This window comes from Monopterus albus, unplaced genomic scaffold (assembly GCF_001952655.1).
Source record: "Monopterus albus unplaced genomic scaffold, M_albus_1.0 scaffold28.1, whole genome shotgun sequence".
Lineage (NCBI taxonomy): Eukaryota > Metazoa > Chordata > Actinopteri > Synbranchiformes > Synbranchidae > Monopterus > Monopterus albus.
Window position 1 is genome coordinate 1209244 of NW_018127908.1, and position 26695 is coordinate 1235938.

The window sequence follows — 26695 nt, forward strand, 5'->3', positions numbered from 1 at the left end:
TTATACTAAATCTGCAATATTACAAGTTTAATTTCAAAGTAATGAAAAAGCATCAAATGCAGACTCAAAATGGAAATTGTAAAATTTCATATAAATAATCCTAAAAATGCAAGACTATATTGTTTTGTTGATTATTAAACATGTCCATGTGACAGAATGATGGTATCAAAGAAAGAAAACACATAATTTTTCACTCTAACACACACATGTAAAGCACCCCCCCCCAACATCCATATCTTTATCTTCGTACTCTGTGACTAAGGAACTTCAGACCTGTAGTTCAAGAAAGAATGTGATAAATCTTGGGACAGCAAAGGAAGCAAAGTGGGAAAGAAGAGGAGAAAAAGAGAAAAGCACCAGGCGTGAGTCAGTTTCCTCCTCTGCTGTGTTCGTGTGTGAGGGTGGGGTGTTGGCATTAACAGATATAAGATCAAGCTGGGTGGTCCGGGGCCTACGCATACATCAGTTTTGTATACAAATAAACTTAACCCCCATGCCATTGTGGTCACCCTTCCCACTGCTTTGTCTCTACATCTCTCTTCACAGCTGCACAGGCATGTACAAGCCTCCTCCTGCTACAACAGGGTAAATTGAGTAATTGAGTCCTGCTATTAAGAGACAGTAATGATCTAATAATAAGTACTGTGGCAAAACAAACAGATCTGAAAGATGTAAAGCACCCCCCGCCAAAAAAATTACCAACATACTGATCAATGGGTTTAAGCAGAAACTGTTTTTATTTGGACACAACGTACAAAAAAGTCTAGCGGAAGAGGGTGTGGGACCATCAGGCAGCATCTAGGCTTCTGATTGGTTGGGTCAGTGGGTCAGATCATTAGTTGCCTTCTGTGTTTTGCTGCTTGGTTAATGAGGTGATGTCACTCCTTTCCTGTGGGATCTAGATCTCCATCAGCTGGTCGGTTCCAACGATGACCTCATTCACCCTCTCAGCTGAACAAGAGAAACATTTATAAATTAACACAGAAGGAAAAAGATTATATCAGAGGCAGGTGCTCCTGTTATGTCAAAAGCTAACTCTGGTGGTTTTTGTGTTTTAAACTGAACTCCAGGTTTTTAAGGTTCAGATAGTCAAGTGACAACGACAACATGCTCATACTCGTACTGTGGAAAAAAAGCTGATCCTGTCTTTACCTCGACCCAAAAAACATATTCTATCAACCACAATTAATAAACAGTGGTTTTGACTAAACACATCTTGAAGGCACATCGGCTGTGACGACTAAATATGGTCTTACACATACGTGTGTTATTGATCTGATCTGGGTAGAAAGCTAAAGCATACACACAGTGGTAAACAAACAAAACATATATATAGCAAGCAAAAAACCTACATTATAAACAATAATCATAAATCATTTTACAAATCTTTTTGGTTTCTGGCATTAAAAAAATGTTTGGCAGATGACTATCATCTATTTTCCTTAAGATGCAGAATTGAATTCCTTCTTCGCAACTTTATTACTGTTCACACATAACGTTGCCTGGGAAACAACTGTATATGCAATTTGTAGCTAATGGGCTACAACATGCGTATCCACTGTATGGCCCCTTAATTTACTTGACATCAGTCCCAGAATCTTCAGTGTGGTAAGACTTGTATCACCCTGACCACTACCTGAACCGCACAAAAATAAACAGATGATGCTTTTAATTAACAAAGTCTGCCTGCATTTTCTTACTATCTTCCTCAACCCCCTAAACCATTTCAGCATGCGGAGGGCAAGCCGCAGCTGCTCCGTTCATCCCTCCACTCATAGCATCGGTACTGATCCAAAGCAAATGGTGGCAGGAAGCAATGTTCCATCCACACAGATAGGTTTTAGTGTGAAGGAATCTGCTGCACAGAACGAGTTTATCCTCTGCTGTGCGTGTGCGTGTGTGTGTGTGTGTGTGTGTGTGGAGAGGAGGACAAATGGAGCATGGGACAGCAGGAAAGGGAAGGAGGGGGAGTGACTGGAGAGAAAGGGAGGAAAGGTCACTCAGTTTGGCCATGCGACTTTGTCAGTAACTAATAAGAATCTTCATATGAATTAAGATCATGTCAATCTACATACTTCTCTTGCTTGGCCAGTAATAATATACTGTACAAGATGCACGTCCCAGTTCTGGGCTGAAAAAACAAATTACAGACTTTACAGTCAGATTCTAACTTGTCTTCATGTAACCAAATATAGTTAGGAGTGTAAAGTAAATACTTAAACATAACCAGAATACAATATTAAATCAGATACATTAGTGTCATCTTTAAGGGAGGTTAAGTATACGTATAGGATGCATCTTTAAAATATCAGCACCTGACAGACCTGCAGTTATGTACTGTCTGTGTGTGTGTGTGTGGTGTGTGGTTAACTGTCAGGGTGGTCCTTAGCTGCGAACAGCTTCAGCAATAGAGTGGGTGTGTAGTGCCTTTAGCAGCCAGCTAAAGTGATTGCGAGAGATAATGTATTCTTTCTCACAGTACAATGTAAAGTAAAAGGGAGAGTGGGTTTATCATTAGTACAGTGTATTTGTTATAAAGAATAATCTGATCTGATTTAAGATGGGTAACCAAATAGACAGACTGATTTCAAAACTGTTGTGTGGATTACAACAGACTCCTTAAAAATATACACCAATCAGCCATAACATTACGACCACCTGCCTAATACTGTGTACATAGGAGTCAATGCGGCAGGTGGTTGGCACTTGTCTCACTCTGAGGCTCGGAGCACATCTTGTGTGAATTTGCTTGCTACTACTGTCAGAAAGAGTATGAATTTATCTATCATGTAATAATAAAAAGATGTATTGCTTGGGATTTTTTTTCCCACTCAGGATAAAATGGAATTAGATATCCACCACATGCCAGATAAGCGCTGTTCCTCTGATACTCTTCCTCGGGTTTCTCCCATTCCTCATCCCCCCGATAAGGTTTTCTGTTCTCTCTCTCTTTTTGTTTTATTTTTGCTTTTGCATTTTTCTGTGTCAAATTCAAGTGAAAATAAAAGGGTGCTGCATGGTGTACATATTGTAAAGCCTTCAGAAACCTGTAATCTATTTTGCTCAATTTAGGTTAGCCTGACAAGACAGTAGAGCCCTTTTAAAATGTCTATTGAATGAGTTTAAAAAATAATTATCAAAGAGAAAAAACAATAAAAAGTCTGAGTGTGTGATGTTTCCAGGCAAGTTTCCAGTGCTTAGTAACTTAATGATTGTAACTCTGTGCTGTCTAGTACGAAACCTTGGCCAAAAAAGGCTGAAGAAAAATCTGTTTTGTTGCAGTGTTGCTCACTAGACGCCTCAAAATGTGTTTAGCTCAAATTCACACTGTTGTTACTCAGAGCACCCTGTCGTTCACTCGGGCTGCTCGGTTTGGTGGCCGAGCTTGCACTCTCTTTATCTATATGTGCATGACAGCGTGTGTTTGTGTGTCTGTGCGTTAGATGTGGCTGGAGGCGGCTGCTGTTGACTTCTGGGTGGTCCTGTTCTGGCCCTGTTCTCTAACCTCTCCATCAATGTGACACACACACACACACACACACACTCAAAATACACACATGCATCTTGCTTTGGGGACAAGAGGATTAAGGGCAATAAAAAAAACTGACAAATTAATAATTAAGAAACTCTCTACATTAGCACCTTTTCTGAGTCGGTCAGAATAACAGCAACAACACAATCTAGACATTACAAGCTTCAGCATATAGCCTTCATTTTTAGTTCATTTTAAGGTGTTTATGTTGTTTATTTTTTTTCCAGTCCAGTTCTGTCGGTATCTTGGCCTTTTGAGGCTCTGTATCCCTAGGACAATGTGTCCAGTTGATTTAAGATGGGGATGCAACAGCAAAGATCATTTCAGTGCATAGACAAATGCTAATGTGCGCCCACAGCTATAATAGAAAGAAAGAAAATACCATACAGGATCAACAGCATAAGTAAGCCCATTTACAAAATTTTGGGGAATGCTTTTTAAGTGCACACGTGTTCATGTTAGGCAGACTCACCCTCTGGTTGGATGCACTGTCCATTCCCCACCAGACAGTACTTGAGGTCTGCTCCATGGCCAATGACGGCGTTACTGCAGATCACACTCCCCTGGATGTTACATCTATATAAAAAAAACACACAATTTACATTAATCACATTGGTATTGTCGAAAGCCAAATGAACATGTACAACTACCTGAAGCTAATGTGTTCTAACACCTGGAACAAATGCAGTGAATGTAGTGTTTATTGAAACTGTTTCAGAAATAAGATAATTCCATTTTATAGCAGCTAATATAACAGATTAAAAAGTGAAAACAGATGTTAGTTGCAGCTGTAACGAACTACAACACACTCAAGAACATTCTTTTTAGGGATCCCTAATCCTTGGGTTGATACCCAGCAAGAGATGACCCAGTGGCAGGTTTCTGGTACCAGCTAATAGTTTAAACTGGAGTTGAATATTTTACTGGGACAGGTTGTGTTGAAAGATTTTCTTTTTGCTCTTGAGAGTACATGGAAGATTTGAACATGGCTCGCATTCTGTTTTCTTCTTTGGAGTATGCATGCACGCATACGCACACACACACACACACACACACAGCTAAGAACACTCACAGTGGGAGCTGCCCAGTACAACCACAGCCTTCCACTGCTGGCTGATAACTGACAGTAGAGACATTCAGCCTGTTTCCCCATCAAGGATCCTCCCACCTGCTTTGAAGACTCAGACCTATCCAACCAGACGAACCTCATGGCATTCCATTAGCGTAACACTACATTAAAGAACAGCAGCAGCCCATGCTGTGTGCGTATGTGTCTGCGTTAAGGCATCGTTGGCCGTGTACTACGGTCCCACCTGAGCCGGGGGTGCCAACCGACCGTGCATGCTCACATTCAGCCAAACCATCACCATAAAATTCTTGGAGAGAAGACATAGACAGTCTTGTCTGTCCTGTGTCAGCTAATTGTGGAAGGCACGTATATGTAAGTGTGTGTGTTTCAGTAGCTTGGGGAGCCCGGTGGAGAACACATGTAGGTCTTGCCCAGGCAGTGACGCACACACACTTGGCCCTCTGCACCTCACACACAGACAGGTTTGTATTGGCCCATTCTATTCAGGTGGTTAGGCCTGGAGGGCGAGGAAGAAAAGAGTGTGTAAGTGACTACCCAGGAGGTGGTGGTGGTGGTAGTTGGTGATGGGAGATTACAAGAATCAGAGTTTTGTAACATTGGAGAGAGAGTGAGTGAGAGAGACCACCAAAGAAGCTTTGGGGCTGAAACACCACTAATTACTAACACCAGGGCTCCTCCTTGCCATGACCCCCTCCCTCTCTGGCTCTCACACGCACATATGCACAAACAGATACACACACGTCAACCCCCACCTCCTGTGTCAACCCCCCTGTAAAGCCGAACCCTACTATCCCCCTTCCCAAACATGCAGTGCTTTGTCAACAAGCTCTGGTCAGCTCCAAACAAAGAAACCAGAAATGCGAGGGGTTTCTGTGACATGGCCGGGGTCTGCTAATCCCCTCATACTGGCTCTTTCTTTCCTTCTTTCTCCTTCCTTCTCATGTCCTCAAAGAAAGAAAAGAAAGAATTGCAATTTCTTTACTGCGTGCAAGCTTGCTTTCCCCTCGCTTCTTTCTTCCCTTCTCCTGTCTCTCTTGGTTCTTTCCTGCCTTTGTGCGTGCACCTACATGAGCATGATGAGGGTCCCCATGCTGGCTGGGGTCCCTGAAAGGCTTAAGAAGAGATGGAAACAGAAAGAGAGGGAGAGTGAGAGGAGAGAGAGCGAGATGGTGCTTAGGTTTTGATGGAAAAAAAGAGGAGGAGTAAGAAATTGAGATAAAGAAAAGGAGCCTGTGAATGAGTGCATTAAAAGCCGGACTTGAGGCCAAGATGAGTCTTTTTCCACCAGGGATTCTGGCTGAGAGACTGAGTAGATCAATCTACGGGCTAATTCTACAGTAGCTTTTGGCACTCTCTGTCCCCCTTTGTTGCAACAAAACAGTCCGTTTGACCACTTTAACTACTGGCTACAGTTGAGATCAATCCTGATGTGACGTAATGCTGCAATTCACAATCACTATTGAAACTGGGTTGTTGGCCCTCCCCAGGTCAAATCATAATGTTTCTTCCCCTAAGCTGAAAGTTTTATTCCTTCCTGGTTCACTCACTTTTAACAAAAAAAGAAGTTTGTAGAATTTTAAGAACATGCTTTGTTGTCTGTTGTAAGCGGTCACAAAAGAAACATGAAATGAAAACAAGCAGGACAATCTTTACATGTGTGAAGATGTAACCACATAATATTTGGTGAGCTGTACTCAAACTCATGCTGTACAGTTTAACCAAACCAAAATAAATGACATAATGTTTCTATTAGATGTCAAGGTTTTCAAAGAAACCAAATATGACAGGCTCGGTTTTAGGGAAATGTGTACAAAATTATGCACAAGCGTAAGAAACATGTAGTTTTAGGTTTGAATTGTGCTTTAAATATCATTATTATTTCACAGGTTTATGGTGGTTTTTCCAACATTATAGCTAAAAGGTGGGAAATGGGGGTTAGCAATATGTTAAATCACTTACTGTCAAAATAAAAATGAACTGATCAATCAAACAGCTGAGACTTTGACTGTGCGGAGGTACCACTTTCAAACACCAAAGCTATTCAACACATTTTATAATCAGTGAGATCTTGGGTATAGGTGGGTAAATTAGAGGCTAAATAAAATATATGGCTGCTGTGTGTTTCACTTCACCAGCTCCTTGTTTGTTTGAAACTGATCGCTGGCTGGCCGCACACCAATAGATGTATTGTTCAGTCAGGACTCCCTGAGCCCACAGAGCATAGAAAACACAACCTGTTACACCTCCCAACACACACACACACACATGCACAGGCTACCTAACATGCAGACACGCCCACACATACTCTGCACATAGGAGCACCATGAAAATTCAACAGAAAAAGGTGTGATACATGAAAAACAAGGCATACCACTGCTTTTATATGTAAAAGCAAAGTAATGTTAAAAGATAAAAGGAAAAAAGTCTGTTTCCTTGGAGGGACTGAGTAAAAATATGAAGATTTGAACCGAACTCATCACAAGTTTTTTTTTTTCTGGAAATGTCATTTTATTTTGAAATTTTTGCTCACTAACCACTGCTTTGTTACACAGAGTATGCATGTAGCAAGTGAACACCTACAAAAGCAGATGTGAAAATTAAAAGTAGAATTCATAAATGTGCCTCAAAGTGGAAAAGCCTTTTTCTGGCTAAATGAATGTGTCTGCAACAAGGTTTCAAAGGACATGTCATCCACGAGTGTCTGCATGTTGTGTGTTTGGACAGATGCGTGTGTTCTCACCCCTCCTCGATCGTGACCCCATGCATGATGATAGAGTTGGTGACTTTGACCTTCTCTTTTACAGTGGTAGAGCTTCCGATAGTAGACCTCTTTATGGAAGTCTTCTCTGCTACCTGGCACTGAGCTCCAATGATACTGTCTGATCCTATCTGAGGGCAGAAAAAGAAACTACAACTGAAACGTTACGCACACAGATACATACAGAGGTCTGATTATAAAGTGTAAATTAGATGCCGAGAGAAATGAGGAAAGACAATTAGCAAAACCACTAATTAAGACTGAAATACAAAGTAACTGAAACAGAAAAGAATCTGACTTGTGAACTGTTTCTAATACATTATACTCACCTGACTTCTTTCAGAAATGACAGCAGTTGGGTGGACCGCTGGCTCCTCAGACAGCTTTGGGGCCTAGTAGGGAAAAAACAGAAGAGAGGTAGACATGAGATTAAAAGCCCAGGGTATCATTATTAAATACGTTAAGGATAATGATTCTAGAGGAAGTGGGCCAAACAATATCAAGAAAGCACAAATTTATGCTTTAAAGATATAAAACCGAACCAACACTATGTACAATATGAAGTAAATATGATGGTAAAGAAAAAACAAACAGGATGTGCAATGTAATAGTTTTGACAAGCCTGCAGAGGGCTATATACTGTATGTAGGCATAATGAGGCATGTAGATGTGCAAACATTAATTATGTTCAGACATCTTCACTTACACATATATGTAATATGGCCAGAACATGCACATTTGAAAATGTGCATTTTAAAAAAAACCTCTCATCTGACTCACCAGTCGGTTTGCCTCGATATAAGCAGCTATCGTGTTAACACGGTAGCACAGGCCCTGGTCCATGATGTGAACATAGCAGCGCAGCTTTCCCCCATGGTACGTCTCGCTCATGTCACCGCGGTGGTCATTCCAACAGGAGCGCGCCTGGGCTAGCTGGAGGAGAGGCTCATCCCGTGATGAGATGAGGAGCTCTGGAACAGTAAAGAAAGACAGGAAGATAGGTCAGTGAAGCAGAGTAACACACGTTATGGGAGATCTGCATGCCTTGGGGTGGGCAGAATAGGCCTCATCTGCCTTCTGGTTGCAAGGTCTGTGTCAGTGACCACTTGAGAGCGAAAACCAAACATTGCATGCTGATGAATTATGAATAAGATCCAGGGCAAATGCTGACCGTGGTTTGTAGAACTGTCATTTTTCTGGTTCTGATCCTCTGCATCATCTTTATTTTTCTGGCTGCTGGTTGTTTTGGAAAACTGCTTCCGCACCAAATATGGTACCAACTCTCCACGGATTGATGATATGGACCTGAGATAAGAAAAGATGGAAAAAAAAAAGAAAAGCTTAAACCTACCACAAATGTTAAGCGTTCTACTGACAGAGAGGCAGTTTAATGTACTTTCTTTAGTGGGATCCTTCCTCATCATCACTAGGTGGAGAAGGGATAACAGTCAATGAAAAGGTAACAAGCAAGAAAATTAGGTGATAAAAAAAATGATCAAATTTACAAGTGAGCTACTGTCAGTATTCACTGGGTACTGTGAAACACACACAAACAAGAAAGCTCAGATGATTCCCCATGAACGTTCAATGATTTGAATCAAAACCACTCCTGTACTACGCCCTTCTTTCACTGACTTTGTCCAGGGACAACCAGAGTGCACTACTGTCTTGGCAATGCAGCCATTCATAAAGTGGCATGGCTTCATTTGAATCACATCATTAACCTAAATATAATGAACACCTTGTTAAATAGAACTGAGCACACATCCAGGACCAGATACTGTAAAATTAGCTGTAAACAGGAAACTGACTGCAAGGATGCTTATTATTGAGTGGTTGGCCAATGAATGCAAAAGAACAAATGGAAAAGATCTATAGTAAATAAAATATAGTAAAGAATAATATTTGTCACTGTCAAAAGCGTTCTATTCAAAACTAGGTACTGATAATCAGTCCCTCAGGTCCTTATGAGGACTGCTAAAACTAGAGTACATAAAACTGAACCATGATTTCAAGTTTATGTAAGCCCAGAGGTAATTTCCTCATCTTAATTTCTTTTTCCTCTTCTTTGCATTGTGCTTTGCTCAATGTTCCTCTCCACCCGCTCCCCCCTGGCCCTTTCTTACTTTCTTTTAAAGGGAGATTAGAATTTCCATCTGAATGAAAGGAGAAAAACAACAGTTACTCTATTTCTCTCCTTAAGCAAGAGAGACAGAAAGAGCACGGAGGGAAAAAGAAGAGAGACAGAGAGGATCTGTGAAAGAAAGTCCAAGAAAAGAGCTGAAGAAAGTAATGAGTCATATAACAAGAGGGTGATATATGGCGGTGGCAGAGGGTGATGTAATGACGTAAGATTTTTTTTAGCTGCACCTCTATGGCAAATTATGTTCAAGTGCACCGCTCACGCTGACTGATTTTCAGACAGTTTTCCTTATTTTCATCATTACAGTGAAGCTCTGTCAAAATAAATAACAAAATGCAACTGAAGCGCAGCACTGACCACATTTGCTTAAGATTATTACTAAGTTGTTCGCATAATGTTAGCTAAACCAAATTCAGAACGCGGATTCATATTTATGAGGATATTTTTGTTTAATTTTATGACGGAATGGTTTTGCTGGTAAAACAAGGTAAGCAGGTCTATTTTCCATAGACATCTATAACAAGGACTAAGCAACTAAATATATTGTAACAGACACTTTGTCATATTTTACTATTAACAAAGAAGGGCAGTAGTGAGAGCCAAACAAATAATGAGGTGACAGTACAATTACCTTGTTTGCTAATACCAGTTTTTAGTCCGTAGCATCTTAAAGAACATGCTGGTATCATGTAGCTCCTTTGATTTTTCAGATTCTACTCAAAAATTAAGTCCAGGCGGCCACAGGCCTCTTGTGACACTGTTCGCTGCAGAGGCTAAAGCCCTTACAGCCTGTTTGAGTGGCAAATAATAAAACGTTTGCTAAGCAGTGAATGAGAGTTCATGTCAATGTGACTGTGCAGTAGCATGCATGTACTCTCTGTCCACATGCAAGTCTGTTAGCACTTTAGTGCTCACACATTTTCCAAAGTTATTTAGATAAATTCAGAGACAAGATTCAATGTTGATTCATTAGTTATTAGTCAGATATAAACAGAAAACTCACTTGTTTTCTGTGAGAAAGTCCACTACAGCCTTTCTTAGACAGTAGAGATGGGCATCCACTAGGCCTGTTTTGATGTGCATCCTGGGATGTCTGCAGGTAAAAAGGAGAGACAGAGGGACAGAAGGAGACAAGAGAGTACTGTATGGTCAACTTTTTACAGAGTCATCAAATTACCTGCTTTGCAAAACTCACATTAAAGAGATTTGTCTCAGTAAATATATGGCATTTTACACACAACAAGTGTTTAATACACAGAAAGAATACAGAATATTTCATTAGATTAGCCATTTGTGGACTCCCACCATACTGCACGCGTGCACAGTTTCATGAGGAAGCTCTGGCTGCTACTTGGAGAACATTCTGCTTTGATTTGTTTCATCGCCTGCCGTTCTGATGCTTTAGGTTTGCTTCTCATTGACTGAAACCTCTTTTAACATACCTCCCCTTTGCACATTGGACAGGAACATTTAATGAAAACCAGACAACCATAGGCTTACAAAAAGTCAAAGAACAAGTGACATCTATCTACTGTTCTCTGCCAGCTCTTGTAGGTGTGGATCCACAGAGCTGCTGCTATAAGACAGCTGCCAATGAGAGAGGTTCATGTCGACTGGGTGGGGGGCCACATGCACACTGACACACAGCCACCCACCCACGCATTCACTCATTGACACATGGACACACATGTGGCATTTACGAAGCGAGAGCCATAAAAATCCATTTCATCCTCCAGGTTTCAATAAACAAATCAACCTTCACCCCTTCATCCTACCTGACTTCCTGCCCTTTCAATCATTACATAATAAAAAAGGACCACACCAGTGCTCTTACATGTTTTAGCCTGTTTACAAATCACATACGTCCAACTACTGCTGACCAGTTTTCAAAGCATACTGCAGATTTTTAAAGTTGTAAAAGAAGATTGTTGAACCCCCCTCGTGTTCTGAATGGAAACATCTGTATTTGTTATGTTTCTCCAGTTTTCTTCCAGGTTTTTATTTAATTTGTCGCCCATCTTGTTGTTCATTTATTGAAACACTTGCCAAGCAAGCTGGTTTCCTCTATTGTTACTCTTCTGGTATTGGTGTGCATTGGTTTCTTTCAGTTTTAACCAGAACCAGCAGCACTCATTAACCAAACCTGTACTGGCCTATAAAAAACTAGGGACACACACAGTGCAAGTCGAAAAAAAGTCATTTTTCTCTTTCAGTAGTGGGTCTGTTTATATGATTTTCTGCTTCTGAACAGCCACCCAATATTCAAGATTCGAAAAATCCCACATTACAAGTGGTGGTGCATTTCTTAAAATACAAAGGGAAGCTTGACTACACACACTAAAGGCTTAAAATGATAGGAAACAGGAAAGAATATTCTACTTGTCTTCTCTCTCTCTCCCCCTCTCCTCTGCTCATTTGCTTCCTCTCTCGATCGTCAACAAAGTCTTTTCTAAAATTTCCCAGTCTTTCCTCTTTCCTGTCTTTCAGCCCTCTCCCTCTCTTCACCGAGCTGCCATATACCTAGAGCGACTCAGGAGATTGCTTCGTCAAACATATTTTACAACCAGATGCTGAAAGCCATAAATCTAATAGTGTATGTGTGTCTATCTGTATTAAAGTATTTTATTCAAAGCATAAAAACATGTGCGTGCACACACACACACAGGTACGCTCTGTGGGTGTTTGTCAAATGTATTTATTTTATACAGCATTTCGTCATGGGCTTAAAGAGGAATTTTATTGGAACACCCAGCATGTAACATAACCTTTTTGGCACGAGAGAGAGTCGGGGACAACTGGGCTGTGGCAAGGTTTGCGCGTGTGTGTCTCTAAATGAGTGAGAGAGAGAGAGACAGCAAGTGTAGGACTGGTACCAATAAAGGGAAATGCAGGATTTCAAGATTTCCTTTCACAGATCTCAGTTTTAGCAGTCACATGCACAAGGACAATGAGGGTGTATCCAGGCGTAATAGTTTTATTTATGTTCATAGAGGTGCTGCAGATATTTCTGCTGACATACAGAAAATGACTGGATGAAGCAAAAGGTTAATCAAGGTGTGTGTTGAACAGTCATCATCTCAACCAGTCACATTCCACGTTGTGTTAAACCAATGTGCCACTCAAAGACCAAATTAATTACCAGTTACTTCCATTATTGATTAATCTTCACATTATTTTCTCACTTAATCCTTTTGGTCAATAAAATGTCAGAAGAAACACTGTATCACAATTTTTGAAACATCTTCAAATGACTTTTTTGTCAGATATAGAACCCGAACAAATTTCACTTTTTAAGCAATGCCACATTATCAGAGTCCAGGATGATAAATCATCTACCATCTATACTTTAACTGAAATATTTCTTTATTAGTTAGCCCTCAGGTCTAAAATATAAACAGCTTTTCTACCTTTATTATTAGGCTAAACTCCCTTCAATCCTAACCAATTTTTTGAGCCAAATGACAACACCTGACACAATTAAACATTTTTTTAAACCAGTATCGCATTCACACTGTCTATTTGTAACCTGAAATGTTCTTTCCATGTTTTTACCCCTTCTGATTCAAAACACTGAGCATGGACCACATGCTATTTTATTAGTTTACACAGTTTGCAGATTCCAGCTACAACAAACAAGGGGGGTAAACATCTTGCTTTTCCTAACAGCAGCATCATGTGATTTCTGGTCACTGCGAGTGCTGCAGAGCGGGAATTTAGTGCCTCTGCAGGCAAGGATGACTCAACCGTGGGATTAATGACCGACTACTCAAGTACCGCTGAAGTCCTCGGTGGGAGATGGGAGTCGCATCTCTCTCGCTCTCAAGCGCACACAAACATACATGCACACACATGGCATTAAAGCCCCGCGGCATACGATGACTCAGATACAGCAGAATGACTGTTAATACCCTCATTAGTCAGATTTCCACTACAGAGCCAACAGCACTGAAGGGCTTACGATTTATTTAGGGAACTGAACTATTGCCACCGAAGTGTGTGAGATTTCCTTTAATACAGTACGCGTCAAAACGATTTGTAAATTGAGCTGATTTGCATATTTGAGTTGTTATAAGTGCACACAGCTCAGGTACAGAGTTAGGCTACTGTGGGAACATAAACACATCCTATCAAGCACTTATAAAACCACAGCTCAAACTCATAACTACAACTACTACAACTACATAACTATAACTCAAAATTAGTTTCATTATGAATTACCGGTAATTTCCTGATTACTTCCGGGGATTAATCAATTCTTGATAAGTAGTTAAAGCCTAACATCATTTCCAAGAGGCCACATTTGCATCATAAAATAGAATTTTTGTTGGATAAAAATATTCAGTTTACAAAAGTATAAAACAGAAAAACAATAATGAATTATGTTTTTATCAAAAATGTTGAAGACAGGCTTGGGGGGGGGGAGAAATGAAAACCAGGCTGCCATGTATGCAAGCACTTACATTCGAACTTTCAAGCCAAAGTCATTCAGTTCTGACATTTTCAAAAAATTAAGAGGAGCCAGCCAGGAAACAAATATCTATAAAACAAATAAACCAGACGCACAAAAGAACAGGCACATGAGCCAAAACAAAAGAGTCTATGTACAATAAGGGCTTTTATTGATGGTAATTATAATTTATGCACTAAAACTTTGTTTCTAATATTTTAGTGCATTACTGTAATACTGCCCTTTTGTTTAACTTGGCATTAAATGTGTTTTAAATTTCTGGACGGTCCACCATGTGGTATTTGTATTGATTGAATTTCAGCCCCGCTGTTTTGTGCCATCACAGCTAACAGATGCAAACAAGGTCCTGATCCAGTATTAGAAAGGTCATTGCAGTTATGCTACTCAAAAACGTGGCTACACTTGCTCAGCTGCCCTTCATTATGATTTCGACTTAAAAACCATGTGCATGTTTGCCATGTTAATAAAGACATACAGAGAAATAAGGGCAGAACAGATGGATAAATGGATATACAGTAAATGTGTGATTTCATACTGACTATAATTAATGACACTAAAACATGAGCCTTCATGGTTTTTGCTTGTTTCTTCCTCATGATCTGAACAATTCCGGACATCAATACACAGCCAACCACATGTCAGAGCCTGTGTCCAAGACATTCTGACAGGTAGAGATGTAATCTGCATGGGGAAGCTCTGACAGCGCTGGTGGGTTATAAAAATCCAGAGATCTGAAATTTATTCTGTTTACTTTGGGTGATAAACATTGTATGTTGAGTGATTTTATAAACCTGTTTTGTGTGGTTGTGTGACATGTGTGTATACATGATCAGAGGTGATTTAAAGGTTAGAAGTATTTCAGTACAACTCAAAAAAATGTTTAGCTGAGAGCTCAGTGCGTTTCCATAACACTGTGACAACTTGTGTTTTCTCTCCAACAGTGTTCACCTCAAGGCTGTGTTACGTGTTTGTGTGTGTTCATATAAACATTTCTGTGTATGTGAAAAAGAACGCGTGCATGTGTGTATCTATGTATGTGTGCATTTGTGTGTCTCAAGAGTTCCCTGTGCAGGCAGCTGCTCTGGCCCTTCTCTTATTGGCCAGAATTTACAGTGACTTTGGCTCCATGAAGTATTTACGAGCTCCCAAAACACCCGCTCTCACACATTCAGTTCATGCATTTCAGTACTCAGAAACTAAGGTCTACCTAGAGTACTCTTCCTGTTCCCAAAATCCCACATGCAGTACCCACCACAGACCCTTCAGCCTAAAACACAATGACTCTGATTATTAACCTACAGATCCGCTCTGCCAAAACTACATATCTACAGATGTACAGAACACATTTACCAACAGTCAGATACGCACAGTGGGTTGAAAAGCCACAACAGACCGCACACTGTCCAGGTTCAGCAACTTACAGAATTATATTAATTAGCTACGGTCAATGATAGCTGCCATCAGCGCTGTAGTCCTTGACTTCAGGACTCCGGCTCGAGTCCAACCCGTGACTTGAGCACTGATGACTTGGACTGAAACACTGAATGCATTCAGACTTGGAAGTTAGAGACAAGGACTCAGATGACTTCTTCTTCTTATATATAAAATTGCTGAGCAATATCATGATGCAATACACTGTTAGAAAGTTTGAAATATAAAATGGTGAGAGCTGTGTTGATTGTGCTTAACATAGACCTTGACTCCACAGTCTGCCACAGCTATACTAAAGGTACAGGTATCTACTCATGCATGTTGCAACTCATACAGTCATGTAATTGTTGTTTTTAAGTAATTTTTCAATGTTCAATCTAATTTGCATTCCAATGTTTTATCCATCTGTGTGCAGTGTGATAAGCACTCTGAATTGCCGTTGCATATGAAAATGTGCTATATAAATAAACCTGCCTTGCCTTGAGGACTCAGACTCAGGTAACACAGACTAGTCTTGGTTTATCCTTTGGTGACTTGGACTTGAACACTGGGGACTCGAGGTTTAGTGACTTGCCTACAACATTGGTTGTAATTTCAACTGAGAAAATTGGGGGACGCAAAAAAATGAAATGCTTCAAGTCTGAATTAAAAAGGCTCTAATATAAATCATCACAGAGGGCTGTTACTCAGTTTGAATGACATAAACATAGCAAGACACTGAAAACTGTTTATCAGGATCATCATTTATAAATTAGCTAAAAGGTCTGAACATTTCCCTGCTCATTACATTACATTACTGTCCCTGTGTCAAGATTTTCATAGGACTTACTTCCTCATGATGGACTTCCTAACTGTTAGCCCGTCTTCCAGATCTGCCTCATTGGCCAGGAAGAGCAGCCTTTTCCCCGACTGATCCACGCCAACAAAGTCTCTCTGCTCAGCTAAACACACAAAACAGTGTTAACAAAGCATAAACATTTTTTTAATATTTAGGCACTGGGAAATTATGACAGAAATTGTTTAAAATGAATTGTATGATAATTATATTACATGAGCTTCAATCATATGTAATATTTCATCTCAGAATTGCATCAAACATGCAATAAATTTACTATATAAACTTTTTTTTTTTTTACCCGACTTGTTCTTGCCCTTCTGGCCCGGCACCGTCTCTGTGAATTCATGGGCTTTGCTCATCAGCATGGCCAGCGTTGCATTGTGGGCTCTGAACAGATCGACCACCTCATGAAGTGCCACGTCTGTTATCAGATCACAACTCACCACCAGGACGTCCGTCTGATGAGAGAGGTTGGAAACAGGAAAACAGACTGAAATGGAAACAAGCCTATTTATTTCACCGTGTAATAGACTAGAATATGACAAAATGACCATAATATTTTAGGTCTGCTGTGGTTTGATAGGGCTATGTTTAGGAATATGTAAAGGAATTTCAGGCTTTCAAAGACAGTTTACCAGCTTGTACTCTATTTTGGAACTAAATCTACAAACCTGTTGTGATTTTAAAGACATTTACACACAGACACACACACACACACACACACACACACACACACGAGTCCACAAAAAGACAGAAATGCCTTAAATACAGTTTGAATGGCGTTAAAAACGGGTGTTTATAAAGAGGTCTGCACACTCATGACAGTCATCTCAGCATGCAAACAGACTACACATAAATACAAGTGGCGACACTGCTCCACATAAACTCCTCAGGGCACGAGAGCTTGGACTGTGCTGCTTTCAATATTCACAACTGAAACTGGCACTCAAAGAGAGACAGACAGAATGAGGAATAACTGTTCTCACAGTTTGGCATTGCTTGTATTTAAGCCGAACCACCACACACACACACACACACACACACACACACACACTTGCAGGGCCAGCGTTAAAGTCACCTTAAACTTTGATGACAGCAAATTGTTTTTTTTTTTAAACAATGTGTGTGTTTCTCCTTAGCTGGTCCAATTCTGTTGTTAATAATGTGCCTTAAAAAAAAAGTAATCTTTTTGCTGCATAAATATCTATTTATTATTTCCTGTTTATTAGGTACACCTAGCTAAACAGCAAACCTGTGTATTATATATAAATTTCTAATTTTTTCCTTTTTCTCTTTTGCGTTACAATTGTAATTTTTTAAAGCAGAACAGAGGTAGAACACTTTTTTAGCATTTTCCCCTCTAGAGATTATTTCTCTCATCTTAAACCATTTTCAGTATTTTCCAGTTATGTAATAATATGTAAACCAATGTAGATTTAAACTGTGTATCAATACACTGCTTGTGTGAAACTGTTACTCTATAACAGGGAGCACAAAACCTGCATCAGTCTTCTTCCATGGCCTCAACTGATTTTACATGTCTACATGTGTGTCTGCGCATTTACATGTGGGTGTGCCCACATTTTAGTATGTGTGTGGTATCCATCTGCCTGTCCATTGATGAAGGCTGTCAACATAGCGACTAATCCCACCATTAGCACCAGCCGCCTTAATGACAGAGACATCTTTACCCTGTCTGTGGCAGCGGGAAGAAGGAAAACAAAAAAAGTGAGAGAGGAGAGGGGCAGCGTTAAAGGAGGAAGGAAAACTTGAAGTACAGTGAGTAGCTTTCTCAGTGTGTGTGTGTGTCAAAGCGAAGGGGTGGCATCATTAGAGTCAAGGGTCATGTAGTTGACCTAGAGGTAAAGTCAAGCATAACCTGGTCTGGATCTGACGACAGGAAGCTGCCATGGCAAAGCTAGAGGCGTCTGCGAGAGATCTACTGACACCGAGACTCAGAGACCTTTCAACTCTCTCCTGGCTCTATCACACATAGGCAAGCCACACACGTGTTCCAAAACAGCGTACACAAGCCTTTACACGCGCGCTAGCTCGCGCGCACACATACACACAATCCCCGCAAACAGCCACACACTGGGGCGACAGCAGAGTGGAGGCAGCTGGAGAGACAGAGACACTATGGCCTTTCAACAGCTAGGATCTCTGCACAGGTCAGGACCACACACACTGATGCACACAAACACACTTGTTCCAGTGGTTAACTGACTTCAATCCAAAATGACTACTTACACAATCAGAAATGTTGTAAGCACGGTGGCCTTTCTGTTTTTGAGCGTCCCTGATGAAGGTCCTTTTGCTGTCATTAGACAATGTCCTGATTAGGCAGGTTATGAATATTTCTGTATATTCCTCTCAGCCAAATGTTTGCCATCACAGAAAAAATAAAACATTATATAAATCTTAAATTCCAGTGAGAAATTGTTTTGGGATTAACTAAAACAACTACCATACTAATAACGCTGTAAATACCACTAAAATCAATGTCAAAGTCTAAAACTTCATGCAGCTTTCAATTAATTTTTGTAATTGGCTGGCCCAGGGCTTAGTCACTCCAACTTTACTGAAATGATTTCATACTTTGTACTTTAGAACCACAGCCTACTGCTCCAAGCTCAAAAAATACCTGCCCAGTGTCAACATGATGAAGAGGTGAAACCGAAATATTTACGAGTCAAAACATGCTGGAAAACTCTAAACTACCTGTAGCTACGCGAGTATGAGGGTTGTGTCTGTCCTGGGTATACTCATGTAGGCTATTACTGATGATTCCTGTCATTACCAATTAATCTATTCATTGTTCTCTCAATTAAACATTAGAAAGTAGTGAAAAAGTGCACAAATAAATACAGTTTAATATGATGTAAGACAACGAAAAGCCAAAAATATCCTCACATTTTGGAAGCAGTAATCATCAGGTTTGCAATTTGCGGTTAGAAATGTACTTGAACGCTTAATCAGTTACAAAAACTGTTGTCAGTTTTATTGACTAACAAATTAATCACTTATTCATTTATTATAAGAACTTGATACTGTGTTCCAAAGATGGTACAAAGAAGATACTCGTCCATTCGATACATGACTCTAATAGTTTTGCTTTAAGTTTTAGGTTGTTACCATCTACCTAAGTAGTGCATTTTCCGCCACCATCTTATGTTTTTAAATTATGATTGTCCTATTAATAATCCAATTACACACTATGTGGAACATGTACTTGCCCCTCCTTCATGTTTAGCTGCTTCATAAGATGTAGACTCAGGTGTCTGACATGGGCAGAACCTTCACTGTAGACACGTAGTTGGTTTGCCAGACAGAAAAAAAAAGACTGGAATTGAACATTTGTCATGAGCAAAACAGCTTTAAGGGCCAATTCTAAAAACCTTGTGACCAAACCTTGTACTTTCTTAATATAATGCTCTTTAAAATATGAACTGTATGTTGTCGGAAAGAGGAAAAAAGTTGAACAGGGGTTGGGGGAGGAAAGTAAGATGGTTCAAAGATGGAAACACAATGAAACTAAGTCTCATCTAAGTATGTTTGCTGTGTCCTCAGCCCCATCTCTCACTCTTCTCTCTCTCTTCACCTTTTGTTGGGTGGCTTACAGATTAACTAACACATGTAGACCAAAGGTGGGCCTTTGAATCTGCAACGCCAATGCATATAGCCCGTTAACCTGCATACACCCATTCTGACAGGTGATTGAGCCTGAATGATAATACACATGTCAAAGAGGTTTTAGGCATACAAAGCAAAAAGTGCACATAAAGTCCTCCTTTCACTAGTTTGGCTTATTGTGAAAGATGTAAGCTATAATCAGGCATATCCGTCCACTTTTGTGTAACATCGCTGTTTGAACAGTGAACAAAATAAAATATGCTGCTTGTAATCTCTCTTTTCAGTCATCAAGAGGAATGACCCCCTCCTGCTCACCCCGACTGTACACCGATTCCTGTAAGTATTTTGTTTGATAGGTTACACCAAATCCCCTCATGGGAGGGTGTTTGTGAAAAGAGATGAGTGAGTGTACATGTGTCTGTACTGTACTCATGCATCAGCCTGACAGTTTGAGTGATCTCTCTGCTGGGATTTGGCAAGCCATGGCTACGGTTCTTCAATCATCACCCTCCAGTGCGAGTGTGTGTAACTCAATGCCTCTAATCTAGCTGGCTGCTCAAAGGATTAGGGACTCAACTATTCTCAATAGAAGCATGCTGGAGCTAGTCCTGTTTAAGTGTGTGTGTGTAATTACACTATACGTCTATTAAAAACTCTTGAGTAAAAAGAATAATAAGAATATGTATAGACACAATCAAATACCAGAGGGAAAAAAAAAACATTAAAGCCACTTGTCACAACAAATTTGGCATTTTAAGGTCTCTGAGAAATTTGCAGTGGAAGGACACTTGTACAATGTGTCTTCAAATGTGTATTTGGAGGCCCATTTCAAAGATTTTTGACCTGAGAAAGGTTTTATAATCACTTTTTTATTCCTGGGATCAGGACATAAGTCAAAACTAAATATTGAGGTTACAAAAGCTTCTTGATTCAATTAAGATGTCATTGGTTTTAGCTGAACAAATACGTTTTTATGACAAATTGCTGCCATTCTGAATTAGAATCAGCTTAACTGGCCGGGCGTGTTGGACACGAGGAATTTGACTCTGGTACAGCAGCTCTCAATGTGTATGTACATATCCTTATGTAAGGCAAAAGCAAAGGGCAAGTAAACAATATACCAATGTAAGGCTGCTGTCAAATCTGCAGCTTACAAAACCTACATGTTCAAACCCACTACTATCTGCTTTGTTGGTCATTTTTTCAGTCTGTGACCTTCATCAACATTTTTATCTTACCTGCCAATTGTGTTTCACATTGCAATATAGTAAATACATACTGCATTTGCACAACTAGCACTGCACTAACTAGAAGGCTGAAAATGTCCCTAAAGGTTTGCATACTGAATGAGTTATATCAAGCTAATTCCCCAAGAGAAGATTAAATATCAAATGCATCCAAAGGCTTACCTCCATTAAGATTTGGCAAGTTTATATTACATTTTCCTCTTTAATAGCATCGCAGCTGTGTGAGCTCATGATTTAAATCTTTTTCTTTTTCAGTCTGAGAAAAACTGCTAATTATTTCAGACTCATAGAAGATAGTATATGTGATTTCTCTCCCCTTAAAATGTGGAGCTATACCATAGAAAGTACAGTTCTCTACAAACTCGCCCAACTGCATGACAGTCATTGAAGGTCAAACAATAAGAGCAATTGCTTTAGAAATACATCAACAGTTCTAAACTACACAGTCTCATGGTCAGAGGAGGACCGTCAGAACCATGGCATATACAGAGGGATGACTTATACCTCTTACTTACCCAAACACAAATGTTGCACAGATGTGCATGACTGCAGGATGAGAATAAATGGTGCACTGGGTAAACTGGCAGCACAGGGAGTTTGAATCTCTACCATGACCTCATTTGTTTAGAGAGAATCGGATGAAGGACGGAATGGAGGGATCAGCAGGCAGAATATAGAGGGGGTCTGGAAATTGAAGTTCAGGGTCATTGATAGCGAGAATGTTTGTGTAAATGTGCATGCCTGTGCGCGTTTGTGTGTATTTTAAAAAGTTGAAATGAGGCACTTCAGCAACCTTGGCCATGCGGGGGGAGGAAAAGGCACGGATCACCGGTCACCCAGCAGTACACACAAAATCCACCTCAACCCCCACCACACAATATTTGTCTTTTTTTTCCCTGATACCTCCAACCTTTCTGCAATTCTTTTAGTATGGAGTTGACATTATGCACAAGCAAACAGACACTTTCCACTTGCAGCACAGACAAATAAGCTCAACCGAGCTCTGGGTGCACAGACATTATGGTGTGTACACAAAGTTCATTGTTGGTTTAATTTCTGTGCAGGATTTGTGGAAAATAACTGAAACATAGGAAACCACCAGCCTCATCCTTTAACAATGAAACCACCAGCCTCATCCTTTAACAATGAAGGATGAATTAGATGGAAATAGGTGCATTCACCAATGGGCACAAACCAGTCACAGAAGCGATTACTTTTTCAGGGGTTATGCTGAAAATACCCTTGCAAGTAACAAAGCCTGAATTAAGGCACGAAAACAATCAACTAATAAAATCTCACCCCCAAAAACAAGCACAAAAAAAAAAAGACACTACCTTGATCTTCTGCTGGATGTGTCTGAGAGCGTCTGCAGTGCCCATGTCTCCGTCCTCCTGGATACAAACCACATCCAGTTTCATCTTCACATCCAGTTTCATTTTGTTATCTGTGCTCGTCATCATCTTCTGGACCTCTTTTGTAGTGACCACTATCACCTCTGAAAACACAGTTGATAGTTAGAAAACACATACAGTAGGTAACTGCAAATATTTTCCACCACGTTTTTTCTTTTTTTGTTATTTAAAGTTATTACTATACATTTCTTACTTATAAAACTATGTATAATTGTATCTATAGTTATAATTGCTGCAATGAAATCGATTAAAATTCATATATCTTTATAATGAAATAAAACAGCCCTGTTGCCCACTACAGTCTTATGTTAAAGATATTTGGCTTCCAACACAAACACAAGTTGTTATAATGGTTTTCACATTTCAAAAAGTTCCATAGACTTGCTGTATTGGATGAATCTAAGTCTACACTATTGCTTCTACAAAGCTGGTAACAGTGAATGAATGAATGAATAAATAAATAAATCAATCTTAATCAGAACAAAGATGACCAGCAGCAAAGAGACTATTCAACTCTGATACATCCTAATCTTAAAACACACGAGCCTCTTTCTATTAAGTTGTAATAACATTACTAGACCACTTTATGAATGTAAAACACTGCAAAGTCCATCTGGTTTAATTAGCCTTGTCTGCCTAAAATGTTTGGGCATTTGTTCACTCTCACTGTGTCAGCCTAGTGAAACCAAATTGCAGGTTCTTGGCAGGTTGGCTGCAAGCAGTAAACTTCTGGCCACACAGGATAATTACGTATAGCAAGCTAGTTTTATTTAGGCTAGTGAGGACCTACAGGCTTGTATAACGAACAGCCCTGTTTACTGGCAAGAACAGCGTACTGCAACAAATCCCTTTATAAGCCCAGAGTTTCTGGACACACTGTAGCACAAGAGGCAAAAGTCTGGACTGTGAATCCAGACAGGAAATGCACACCTGGCAACGGCTGATGATGTGCTGGTGAAAGTACAGCTGTAAACATGAAACATTTTATGTGGGAAAAGGAGCAACCCAAAGTGACTGGAGGCAAATTGTAAATATGACTGGAATAAAGAATTACAACTGGTCTCATAATTAAAATGGAAGCTTTGGAAAAGGTGAATTACATTTTTTAAAGGTCCTTTTTGTTTCAGTACATTTAACACTGGTGATAAACTTAACAAATTTTACATCCCATCGATTAGTGTCCAAATTTGCAGTCCCTCTTCTAGCTGGCCAGAAAAATGTCTTGTGGTTTAACATTAAATTGTCCAATAGAGTGCCACAGGGATGGTGTATATTTGCAGACCAACCCATAAGTTAGCATCACCCTGGTTCCCTCGACAAAAGGCCAATGGGATTTTTCCATAGGCTTTTGGATTATTGCCGAGAATAAGCTCTGTGACAAATAACAGTTTATGACACATGTTTTGTTCAGCAAAATAATCTTCACAGATGAACCCCATCTTAATATTTTTGAGATCTAAAAATGATCGGCAGATGTAAAAAGCTATTTTTCAGATATAAACAAACTACATCACAGTCCCAGAACTTCAGTATCACCACCACAAATTCCAAATTACAATATGATTTAGCACTTTCCTCTGCCACAAAATCCTTTCCTCTTAGCAAGACCTGATTTAGCTAGTGATCATGGCTGGGTCAGTTAGTTAGAATAGTTTACAAGTGTGTGAGTTTAAACATAATGAGGCTGTAAAGGATGACATTTAATATCCTAGACAGCCTCTGTAGTCTCATTTAGCCACTTGTTAGCAACTACCTTTTTTAAGACATGCAAAAGCACGAGTGGGGTACTTACCAACAGTATATTTGTCACAGAACAAAACATGACAATGTACTGGCCTTGTGTTAATCAGACCTTAAATCAGGCATCGAACCGAAAACCCATTAAAAAATGCTGACTGAGTTCTGGGTTTTAGGATTCACCACTATGGCACTCTATTCATCCATAAGAACAGATACAACCTTGTCAATAGAATAGAATTAAAACAAACAAAAAAACACAGCTTTAGTATTGATCTGCCACTGTCTGTGTAGAGGATGGTCTTATCTTTGTAAAAGTATATAAGTACTTGCTGTATTTATTCTTCATTACATTTTATATGGCAACCCAACAAGAATGGCAGTGCACCCACTGCCACTGACATATAAGATGGATAGTTTTAACAGCTCATGTATGCCTACTACTGTACCATCACATCTCATTAATGTGAAGATCTAACAAGAAAAGTTTACAAAATCACGCTGGCAAAGTTGCACTTGTAAGATTACTTGTTTAACTATCTTCTGACCTGTTCATCAGGTGTAGAATATGCATTTTGTCCATGGGGAGAAATTTCTATGACATCATTCTTCAATATTATAAAAACATTAATACTGTTACTTATACTATTCAGCAGTAATGGGGTGATAGATGACTAGAAATATAAGTAGGTAGGAGTACAATTAAAAATCCAGCTCTGACCTTCAAAGCCCACCCTCTCCAGCAGGTTTAGCGAATACCACATGAGAGGCTTGTTTCCAACAGGCAGCATAGGTTTTGGGGTGTTGTATGTCAGATCAGTCATACGTGACCCCCCACCAGCTGCCATCAACACTGCCTGGAGCTCCATGATATCTGCTGAGGATGACTAAGAGAGAGGAGCAAACAGATAAGGTAGACACAGACTGACAGACATTTACGTGTGGACTGTACATGCTTGCACGTGGACATGACACATATAGACATCTGATTACATAATCTACACATAGTTTGTGAACTTCTCTATACTTTGCTTTAGCTGATTAAGTGCCAATGGTAAGGTAGGTAAGACGCACAGACTGACAGTTTTTGCATTGATCGTTTCTTTCCAACATACGATACTGAAGTCTGCCATGCAACTAACATAAGGCTGTCATGTATCTGATACAACGAGCGATACAATGGTCAAGGCACGCTGCTAAGAGGATCCACAACATGGCATTATCAATGAGGTAAATGAATGATTAATGGTTCAAAATAAAAAATTAAATGTACCTGTCAAAGTCTCCTTGGTCCCTGTTGTTCGGCTGTCGCTGAAAATGACAGCGGTGGTTAACGCATGTAAGTTAACGTTAGTTGCCTTCACTGTTGTTAGCACTTGGCTAACGATTAGCATAGAGCAGTAGACGATACTGCTGCTTCAGAGGCAACTTAAGAGGAGTCGGACACGTCCTTCGAAAAGCAAACAGCCACTCACAAGAGCGGAAATGGCAGATGTTATATTACTGGCTCAGTTTTTAAAGGCGCTTACAGAAACTGAGCTAGAATCTAGCATCGTATGATGACACTTTAGTGCTTTCAGTGAAATACGTCCGTGTGGAAAGCAACGTCCTCTGTAAAGTAGTTCCTACAGAGATGACAGAAGACGATAGGGAGAAAATAAAATGCTGTTAAATTATAGTATCTTAAAATGTATATTAAATAGAGTGCAAGAACAATACGCCACATGGAAGACTCATGACATGTTACACATCATTTAACAATTTAATCCTATGGGGGGGAAATTCCTCACCAAACCTGTGTAATAATAGAAAAGGTGATGTGATGATGAGGTGACTGTCACGGAATTTAGAAAGAGATTATGAGTTGTTGTTGTTGTTGTTGTTGGTGTTGTTACTGAAGATGTTAACATTTGAACATAAACCTTAATTGACATTAAGGCCGGTTTACAGGGTTTTATTTAGCTGCTATCTGCTAATGAATAAGTAATATAAAATGAATAAAGAGTTTTAAAATCACATGCATTTTTTTTTTGTCCATAGTAGAAGTAATTTTGAGGCATCACACATACACACACACACACACACACAAAGCACTGTTAACAGATTAGCAGTCAGCAGCCACCCAACTACTCCTCCAGACTTCAAGTTTGAAAACTCCCAGTTCACAGAGCTGAGACGTAACAGCAAATTGAGCTTGGGGAATGCGGCTTTAGTTTTGTTTTGTTTGCTCTGGCCAGGAGATGAGCTTGACTGCTCACTGCTGCTTGCTTGAAAGCAGAAGAGCAAGGAAAAAAGTGAAGGATGAGGGAGAGAAAAGAGAGAAAGAGACAAACAAACTTATCTGTCTGCTGCTACCTGAATGCCAGAATAATTAAATCAAATAATAATGGAATTCTGGCAAGTGAA

The 26695-nt window shown here is 39.8% G+C and overlaps 1 protein-coding gene across 1 annotated transcript; it reads right to left on the bottom strand.

Moving 5' to 3' along the window:
* Positions 1-694: 694 nt before the first annotated feature.
* On the bottom strand, positions 695-25890 carry eif2b3 (eukaryotic translation initiation factor 2B, subunit 3 gamma). Its single transcript, XM_020595882.1, has 12 exons — positions 25563-25890; positions 25011-25176; positions 22475-22635; positions 16559-16718; positions 16252-16363; positions 10527-10616; positions 8552-8685; positions 8161-8351; positions 7710-7772; positions 7363-7511; positions 4005-4108; positions 695-951 (listed from the first exon to the last, which is right to left on the bottom strand). Exons 2-12 carry the CDS (start codon positions 25156-25158, stop codon positions 899-901), a joined length of 1365 nt encoding a protein of 454 aa, XP_020451538.1. The 5' UTR covers positions 25159-25176; positions 25563-25890; the 3' UTR covers positions 695-898.
* Positions 25891-26695: the final 805 nt, after the last annotated feature.